At 41.8% G+C, this 10,063-nt stretch overlaps 1 protein-coding gene across 1 annotated transcript; it reads right to left on the bottom strand.

The window, feature by feature from the left end:
* Positions 1-425: 425 nt before the first annotated feature.
* Positions 426-7,026, bottom strand: LOC110313275 (rhox homeobox family member 1-like). The gene is made up of 3 exons (XM_021187288.1): positions 6,647-7,026; positions 2,229-2,274; positions 426-596 (listed from the first exon to the last, which is right to left on the bottom strand). Exons 1-3 carry the CDS (start codon positions 7,024-7,026, stop codon positions 426-428), a joined length of 597 nt encoding a protein of 198 aa, XP_021042947.1.
* Positions 7,027-10,063: the final 3,037 nt, after the last annotated feature.

The raw sequence follows: 10,063 nt of genomic DNA, 5'->3' as shown, positions 1-10,063 counted from the left end.
GCTGCTGGTGCTCAGGGCTCATCTTTCTTGGCTTCCAGATTCTGGTCCCATTACCTTCCCCCAAGACTTTCTCATAGAAGGCATGGTTGGGGTGGGTGTCAGTACCTAGAACACAGTGGGATCACAGAAGTCGCTGGGAAGGACCTGACAGGCACCTAGGAGGCTGCAACAGAATGAGAAGAAATGGTAGAACTGCGCATGGATGCTGCCGAGGCAGTGTGTACCCTCATTCTGCCAGGGAGGGTGTATCCACTGTGAATCGAAGCCCCCTCAGCTGCTCTCAACTACCTTTTGTAGAAATTTTAGTACAACATATCCTTTTCTGTGGAAAGGACACCCAAGTAATAGATGGACAATTCTGTACTTTATTGCTAACTGAAGAGAAGGGAGAGAGGGCTGTTTTGGCCAATATGGGTGTCAAAGTTCTAGTGATCCCAGAAGAGCCCATCCCCCACTTGCTCCTGGAAAATGATGACTTTTTTGGACTCCACCAAAGTCTTCATGCGAAGTTCTTCCTGGGTAGGAGTGATGTTCTTGCCCCTTAGTATTTCCCTCTGAATCTTTCTACATTTAGCTCTCTTATTGTTGAACCAATCCTGAAACCAGAGTGAGAGAGGGATTAGATCAGCATGTTTAGCCGTTGCTGCTTTGATGGGTAAACATATTCAGCAGTATTATCTGTCCCCACAAGTGTCTTTTGAACACACAATGCAGGATTTGCCTGCTCATGTGCTTTACAAGGTTGCAGCCATTAGTCATCAAGGGTTTTCCTACAGTTTCTTAGTTCCTGGTTTGTATGCCATCACCATTAAAGTAAAGAAAACTATTACATAGGACATAATACCATGTACTTTATTCTGCACACCTTTACCTAATTAGAGCCATGTGCCAAGGTCTCTGTACATAGGCTTATGATCATTCTTTTTAAAATTGTCCTTACTTTGACAAAGGTGCTAAAACCATCCAGTGGAAAAAAGACAGCATTTTCAACAAATGGTGCTGGCTTAAATGGCAATTATCATGTAGAAGAATTCGAATTGATCCATTCTTATCTCCTTGCACAAAGCTCAAGTCTAAGTGGATCAAGGAACTCCACATAAAACCAGAGACTCTGAAATATATAGAGGAGAAAGTGGGGGAAAGCCTAGAAGATATGGGCACAGGGGAAAAAAATTCCTGAACAGAACACCAATGCTTGTGGTATGACAAATGGGAATAAGAACTGTACAGGAAGACCAACAGAGTCAACTAACCTGGACCCTCTTGGATCTCAGAAACTGAACCACCAACCAAAGAGCATACACTGGCTGGAGCTAGCCCTCCACACCCCCACAATCCCTGCACATATGTAGCAGATGTTCTGTCTTCTTGTGGGTCACCTAACAACTGGAGAAAGGGCTGTCCTTGACTCTGTTGTTCGTCTGTGGATCCCATTCTCCTAACTGAGCTGCCTTGTCTGGCCTCAGTGGGAGAAGATATACTTCTCCCTTCAGAGACTTAATGTGCTAGGGAACGGGAGATACCCAGGAGGCACCTAATTGCTCAAAGTAGAAGGGGAAGGGAGATGGGTGGAGGGACTGTGTGAGGGGGGGACTGGAATGAGGGGCCAGTGTTCAGGATGTAAAGCAAATAAATAAATGAATAAGAAAAAAGAGAAATGTATTTTATGGTTCAATTATTCCATTTCCCTCATTCTGTTTTTCATTCATTCATTCTTGTACAAAGTGCTTATGTGAGCTTTTGTGGCCAAATTCTCCCTGTAATTCTGTGATCATTTCCAAGTCACTTTGGGTTTCAAAATGATGCCTAATAGAAGACCCTTGTGAAGGACTCCTGTGTGTCACAAGTTAATTATGGGTTATTATATATATGTATATCACATATGTGCAAAATACATATGCTATACACACATACACATATATAAGATAGATAGATAGATAGATAGATAGATAGATAGATAGATAGATAGATAGGTAGATAGATAAGTGAACATTCTATTTACTTCTTTATGCTTTTACTTTAGGAATGAACATATGTGACTGCCAGTTAGGTAGAAATACCAGCTAAAATTTCCTTTTTCCAGTTTCCACTTGTCAAAGCCCCATAGTCCAAATCTTATTTCTCAGGATAAAACACACAAGAAAAAAATATGGCAGCTACATGGGCCGAGGACAAGGTCATCTATGTCCTAAGGCGGGCCTGCTAAACTAAAAAGCAAGCTGACTGACCTTTATTTTCTGTTCATCCACATTCAGGAGCTCTGCCAGCTCTTTTCTATGGAGAGAAAAAGACAAATACTTAGTATTCCATACTAGGCAAAAAAATGAAGTAAAATTTGTATACTCTGTGCATATTTTAAGATTTAATATCTTGCTCTCCATGCTTATTCTTAGTTCTGTTGCAGCCTGCCTGCAGGAGGCACTCCTCCCAGCCCACCCCAAGCCTCCTGGTGCAGACTGAGTCCCTCTGGTTCTTCTCCAGTTCCCCTCTCATCCTTTCCTTTGTGACTCCCCATTGACCTGCACAACAGTTCTACCAAGGTGTAAATAGTCATTGCACTAGCCTTGAACATCATTACCTCGCTGCAGCCACATTTGGCTTGAACCAAAGGACCCACTCACCAAAAATGACACCAAATGTCTACACCAAGAAACACCTGTTTTGAACCTCAGACACCTGGATCATAGCACCAAAACACAAACATGAATCAACACAATATGCTTCCTCCGGGAGTCAGCAACTCTATTGTATTAAGCTGTAAGTAAAACAGTTGAGCTGAAGCCCAAGACAGGAACTTCAAAACATCAACTATGTCGGGCTTGGTGGTGCACGCCTTTAATCCCAGCACTTCGGAGGCAGAGGCAGGCAGATTTCTGAGTTCTGGACTACAGAGTGAGTTCCAGGACAGCCAGGGCTATACAGAGAAACCCTGTCTTGAAAAACCAAAAAAAAAATCATCTATTAGTATGTTCAAAGACAGATATGAAGAAATGCCTTTAAAGGCCATGAAAACACACACAGTTAAATGAAATAGTGAGACCTATTCAAGACATGTAAGTAGAACCTAACAAAGGATAGAATAAAGAAAAGCCAAAATGAAATAAAAATGGAAATGAATAACTTAGGATGTCAAACAAAAACTTCATATGTAAGCCTCAACAATAGATTAAAAGACATGGAAGACAGAATTTCAGATCTTGAAGACAAGGTAGAAGATAATAACATCTCAGTCAAAGAAAATGTTAAATATTAGAAAAAAAATCCAGGTGTAAATAGCCCAGAAAATCTGGAACAATATTAAAATGCCACACCTATCAAGGTATAAAAAGTATATGAAACACCAAATAGAGTGGACCAGGACCAGAAAACAAACTCCCCATGACACATAATAATCGAAACACTAAATGTACATAAAAAGATAGGGTATTAAAAGCTGCAAGGGGAAAGGACCAAGTCATATACAGAGGAGGGCCCATTAGAATAACAGCTGGCTTTTCTGTGGAGACTCTGAAAGCCAGAAGGAAGTGGATACACACTCTAGAAGCTCTCGGAGACCACAATTGTCAAATCAGAGTACCAGACCCAGCAAAACTATTAAAGGCAGTTGACAGAGAAAGAAAACCATTTCACAATAAAAACAAATGTAAGCAATTTCTGGACACCAACCCACCTCCACAGAAGGCACTAGAAGGAAACTTCAATCTGAAGAGAAGGTTAACTGCACCCAGGAGGAAAAATCCATGCTACCGCAGCAAAATAACAGGAACCAATAAATACTGATGATTAATAACTCTCCATACTGCTTCCCCCAAAAGATACAGACTAATAGGTTTGATAAGAAAATGGAATCCATGAAATCAGATACACTGAACCTGATACACGGGAAAATGGGGAACGTCCTTGAACACATTGGTACAGGAGACGACTTCCTGAACAGAACTCCAATAGCTCAGGCACTATGATCAACAATTAATAAATGGGGCCTTATGAAACTGACAAGCTTCTGTAAGACGAAGTACAACATCATCCCCATAACTCTCCAGGGTAGGCCCCATGTCCAAGAGGAGTGGACCAATACCAAAGTGACTCCATATATTTTTTGTTACTTTGTGGGTGTCCATATGAGTGTGTACATGAGTGTGTGTGACTGTGAGTGAATGCGTGTGCTATTTTTAACTTGTTTTATTTTTCTTCTAATTTTCTCTGCTTTGAGTTGGGTTTTGGTCTTGATAGTTTTCCTGTTTTCTTTTGTTCATGAAGTTGGATGGGTAGGAAGAATCTGGGAGGAGTTAGGAAATGGAAAATGTAATTAAATATATATTGTATAAAATATTTTTAATAAAAATTTTAAAATTCTATCTTTTCTCACACATCTACACGCATATTTTTTCAGTAATTCTTAGAAGGAACCATGTTTAAAAGTGGTTTTACCTTGTTCTAATGGACTCTTGGGATGGTATAGTTTCAGGGGCATGAAGGTCTTCATTCTATTGAACATGTTCTCTAAAAAAATGTATGTACAAAAAGCAGGCTCCAGCACAGGCAATACACATGAAATAGATAAACTGGAATGCTAACTAATTTTAAATGTTCTGTGCATTGAAGGTAAAAAGCATCACATGGAAGCAGACAACATATTTGAACATCAGTAACCCACTCCAAAAACACACCCAGACTTAAATAGAAGACCTTTTTTAAAGAGACACTTGATCATCAAAACAGGTCACGGTGGCTAAAAGCACAGGTAAAGTCACACAGCGGTAAGGAAATGAACTTCAAATCACACAGATATTATCCCACACCCAGAGAAGTGGCTATTAACTATGTCCACAAAATAACAAGCCTGGTAAGTCCGTAAAGGCATTGGAAACATCATGCTCAATTCTGGGAGTTGTCAAGCAATATATCCACAAAGGAAGGGTCAGTTCTCCTTCAAATAGTGAGCATAGAATGATCACATGATACAACAAGTCTGCTTCTGGGTGTACACCCCCAAATGACTGAAAATCTGGAATTTTAGGAAAGGCATTTGTGTACTCTCTCTCCTCATAGCAGCAAAGCGCAGTCTATATGGGCCACAGAGAAAATCACCCAGATCTCTTTTTGCAGATGGTGGGAATAACAGAAAACATATGATAGCTACGCAAAGGGGTCTTTGAGATGTAATTTACCCCTAAGAAAGCAGAAATTCAGCCAGATGTTAGCACACTGATGAGGCCTGAAGACATGCCGAATGAAGCAGGTTAACTCAGAAAAGACAAATTCTCCCTGATTTTCCTTAAGTGACATTCCTAGATAAGGCACCTAGAGAGGAGTAATAAGGCAGGAGAGTGGTAGTTTGGACATGGGAAGGGCAGTTGTTTAATGGGTTCAGGTTTCCCTTTGGTATCATAGAGAGGATCCCAGAGACCTGTCCCCAAACCACTTGACAAGACTGCTGAATTTTGACCTTCAGATTTGGTTTAGGCTTTTATGTTTCTGTATTTAAGGATGATCTTTTAAATGAAAGGAACCAAAGGAGTGGTCAGTGAGCATTTGGGGGACCTTGTTTGCACCAAGCATGCAACCTCAATCCGCCAGGAGAGGTCTCCTCGTGGGGGGACTAAGCGCTAAACAAATCCCAGACCTGCAGACAGCTAGGGAAAGGGGCCTCAGATGAATAAGACAGGAAACTTTCTGCTCCTTCCTCATGTTCCTTACCCGAGACAAAGGCCTAGTGGGCCTTTTCTCCTGCCTTTGGCTGACTGCTGCAGCCTGGTCAGGTATCTTCAAAGCCTGTCCTGAGTATATTTCAGTTTACATGAAGCTACGAACCTGTCAGCTTACCAAAACGACTAGTCTAAGAATGAGCAGCTTGGTAGGCTGATACATACACCCCCAGATGAAAAACATTTCATTTTTCAGATGCCCCTCTCTACTTAGTAGAGGGGCATCTCTCTGCCTGCCTTGCCTTGCTTGCACCAGTCCTATTTCAGTTTTAATAGCTTGCTACCTGCCTGCTGCGTCTGGAATCTTTCGTGCCCTTCAGTTCTTTAACAGATAGAGAAAACAAATTCCACTTAGGACCTCTAGATAATAACTCCCCCCAACCATCACCATAAAGTCAACTGAAAACTTAGTGGGTTTAAGGCCAAGAGGGGAAGGAGGTCAACCCTGTTGCCAGGAATCTCAGCTAACACAAGAGGCCCGAGTCAAGAGGGTCAAAAGTTCAAGGACGGCGAACTGGGATACAAAGTTGGTTCAAGGCCAGCCTGCACAACTCAGACAGACCCCGATTTAGATTTAACAAAAATAAAGAGAGGCTGTGGCCACCCTGGTGGCCCTCGCAACAAAATGCGTGCAGGGTGCCTCCCACTGCTTTGCAAAACCCTCCACTGCTGCTGTGTAGGTTTAGTTACATTTTGCTCAGAGTCGGTCTTTGTTATGGCTTGAGCTCGCTAGAGGGCGCAATCCCGTGGCGTCCGTCCGAGGAGGCTCTGTGTCCTGAAGTTTTGAGGAGCTTTGTACCTCAGGGACAAAGGCATGTCACTGTGAGGGAATCTATGTGCTGAACCTCAAAGACTTTAAAACATTTTAACAAGAGTGAGGAGGGGTCAGGGGAGAGGAAAAGGAGCCCAGAGTCCCGAGGAACAAACACGGTACACACCTTTTGTGGGTATCTGGATACTGAGTTTCTTCGAACACTGCTTGCAGTTCCCACAGCTGTCCAGGTGTGAATTTGTATGGTTTCCGAGGAATCCTGAATAATGACTGCTCACTGGTCTCGGCCACCTTACTGCTCTCCTCTGGCTCGTCTTGCCCAGTGTCCTGGGTGTTAGGCATGCCACAGCCTTGGTAGCTATGTTCGCCTATAGAGCTCTGGTGGCCCTCAAATAACAGCTCTTTCAGGATGCCTGCTACTTCATCGGCAAAGCTGCCACTGTTTGCTGTGTAGGCCACCCTTTCCTCGGGTTCAGTCGTGATTTCTTCCTCACAGAAGCTCACCCCATAGTAGTCGTAGTCGAAGTAGAAGTACTTACGGGCCATGATCTGTGCTCGTCAGAAGGCGCACCCTTGTGGTTTCCAATGAGGCTCTGCTCCTTGAAGCACTCTGAGGAGCTGTCCGGGTTCTCCAGACTAAAATTGTTACCCCAGGCTACACACGTTCCTCTCTGACACAGACACGTGTTCCCCTCCACTGATGCTATTGGCTTTCAGCTCACATCTGGTGAGGCTCTACTTCAGGCGCACACGGGGTAGAACTTGGTGTGAATCTGACCCATAGAATAAGACAGTTATTATAAACGGGCGTGGCAAAAGGGCTACTTGAAGCAGAACGTTAGTTTTCTGACTCATATGAGAAGTGAAGCCCTAGTTGGACCTCAGTTGAGGAGTTTCCGTGGGTCTAAGACAGGATCTTGATTATGGCTTAGAATGCATTTTAGGCTGATTTAGATGTGAAGGCAGAATATCAATAAAAATAAGATAACTAAATAAACTATCATTTTAGGATATAATTTCCTATTTTTATGTGACCCTAAATAAAGCTTCATCTCTTTTTACTACCTATTATTTGAAGCATTCTCATTATGCAAATTATGAAGTCAAAATAATGGATCAACTCTGAAAAAATACTGGCTGAGCCTTTCCACCCTAGAAAGTCAAATTAGGCCATGATTTAATTTTGCATAAAAAGAATAAAAGCATATGTGTGTAATTATCAAGATGTGTTTGCAATTTTAACACAGAATATAATTATATGTATATGATGTATATGTATATATGTTGTATCCACCAGAGAAGAATACTTGGACACCAGTTTAAGTGTTTGTGACCCCAGTGTAGCTCCCAGCTTTTCTCAGGATGAGCTACTAAATATAAAAACCATATCCTGGACTGATATATTTCAATTAACAAGAAGAGTTAACCAGAAGCAGAACTACACAAGCCCAAAAAGCAAGGTCAGTCCATTTGGAGACGTTCCCAAAACTATGGACTTTCATAGATTAGATCTTTGTTTTTATTTTGATGAGGGTACTGTCTATGCGCTTAGTTTTATGACCTGAATGGTACTTCCACCATGGAGTGAGTTGTGTTAATGTCTGGGGCCCTTTTATAGTATATAAAGTAAAAGTCTTCATGGTTCATTATTAGTCAGTGTTTGATTTGTGTGCAAGTGTTTTGTGCCTGTCTTTCTTTGATCACATAAAATTTCAGGTCCAAAAAGGTCACAGTTTAGAATGTTTAGTGAGGACTTCTTTAGTGTACCAGGGAGCCTTCCTGAACAGAAAAGTTCCAGGTCTTGTTGTCGTTTTTGTTTGTTTGTTTGTTTGTTTGTTTTATGGTCCAAACTTATTACTTTCAGGAGTCACTGGGTATCCAGAATTTTCTGAATCCATATCCACAAGCTCCAACGTTAGGAGATTTACAGGGTCCATGAGAGGCCATCACTCTGCCTACCACTCTTGTTCCTGGCGACCTTACCCCAAGCTGCAAGGGTGACTTCAGTCAAATCTTGCTAAGACAACCTGCTTGTTCCTGCTTCTCCATCTATGATCTGGGAAGTGTCTGTTGGTGACTCTTCATTAGCCTTTTTCTTGTGTCTCCATCTGAGAGATGTGTCTAAACTCCCCTACAGTGACAAGACAGTCCGTAGCATTGGCTAGCAAGCTCGACGACACCTTGGCTCTAACATCACAAAACTTACTTTTACCATTTTCCGACTTTTGTGGCATGTACCCTTTTCTGTGGTTTTCTTCAGTCTACCCAGGATGCCAGAGGCTTCTCTTGAAATATAATTTGAAGGAAGGCAGACTTTTTCCTGACACCTTGAGCTAGATATGTTTTCTGAAGTCTTGGGAGGCACTTCCCTTCTCTGTGGCCTTGATTGTTAGCTTAACCGGATTTAGAATTACCTAGGAGGCACACCCGTGGGAGACGGTGAGGGTAATTCTACAGAGAATTACCCCTCAATATGGGTGACTTATTTCAACTGGAAGACCATATATAATGAGGTCAAAGGAAAATCCTGTGCGCATATGAGTAATTCTACCACCTCCGGTGTGTTCATTGTCTGACATCAGAATGTAGATTCTCCATCCTTCTAAAGAGGACCCAACACAGAACTTTCCAGAGACCCTCCTGATTTTCTGCACTGGATTGGAGCTCCTGAGAAGACCACTTGGACTGAGCAGCTTCTGAGTTCTCTGCCTTTTGCATGTACGTTTGTAAGGTTCTTTCAGCTTCTACTCTGCAAGTCAATTTAGGGAAAGTCCTTTAGTTCTGGTATGATACTGGAGAAATAATTGTTAACAATTTCCCAAATAGGGTTAATGGTGTCTGGAGCTGGATCATTTTGCTATAGTTAAGTTGGTGAAATTTCTTTCTGGCTTGTATGGAGATCAGTGAGTTCTCACTGGAAAAACGGTTTAATGAAATACACGATGTTCTGTTGAGAAAATTTTTTCCCTGTGCCCATATCTTCGAGGCTTTCCCCCACTTTTTATTCACCACTGTGAAAGACAAAGACACTTTTGAATACTTCTAAAAAATTCTTCCTAAGATGTTGAATAAGTGCTTCTGGCAGGTCTGAATAAAGTAACAAAGGAAAAAAATGAACTTAAGAGGGATGAATTTTCCTAGGTCCAAACTTGTATAAACACACTAATTTGATTAAAACAAAAATCTTCCATTTAGAAACCAGACATAGAACTGTCCTGGTACCTGCATCCTTATCGATGCTGCTGCAGTATTATTCTCTCCATTGTTGGCTGAGGGGAATTAAACTTGCATCGTCGATGAAGGAGTCATTCAGCAATACTAGGCAGATGGTCCTCAGGATCCACTCTCACCACTCACCTTTGCTTTTAGATTAATAACTACATTGATATCTCAGGAGATGCATACAGGTGAGAAGCAGCCATAAAGAAATTCTTGGATGTCCTTATTCATATGAGCAGAGGTCTTGGGAATATGTAAAAGGACTTTTGATGGTAGGATAATTTGGCGAGAAGTATAGAACCACATCAAGCAGTATACATGACTATACTTGAGCAGAGATTCTGAGCTTCATGTTGTAGTTCAG

The sequence above is a fragment of the Mus pahari genome, chromosome X (genome assembly GCF_900095145.1).
Source record: "Mus pahari chromosome X, PAHARI_EIJ_v1.1, whole genome shotgun sequence".
In the NCBI taxonomy this organism is placed as follows: domain Eukaryota; kingdom Metazoa; phylum Chordata; class Mammalia; order Rodentia; family Muridae; genus Mus; species Mus pahari.
The sequence above is the reverse complement of the archived record's forward strand: the minus strand, read 5'-3'. Positions and strand labels throughout refer to the sequence as shown.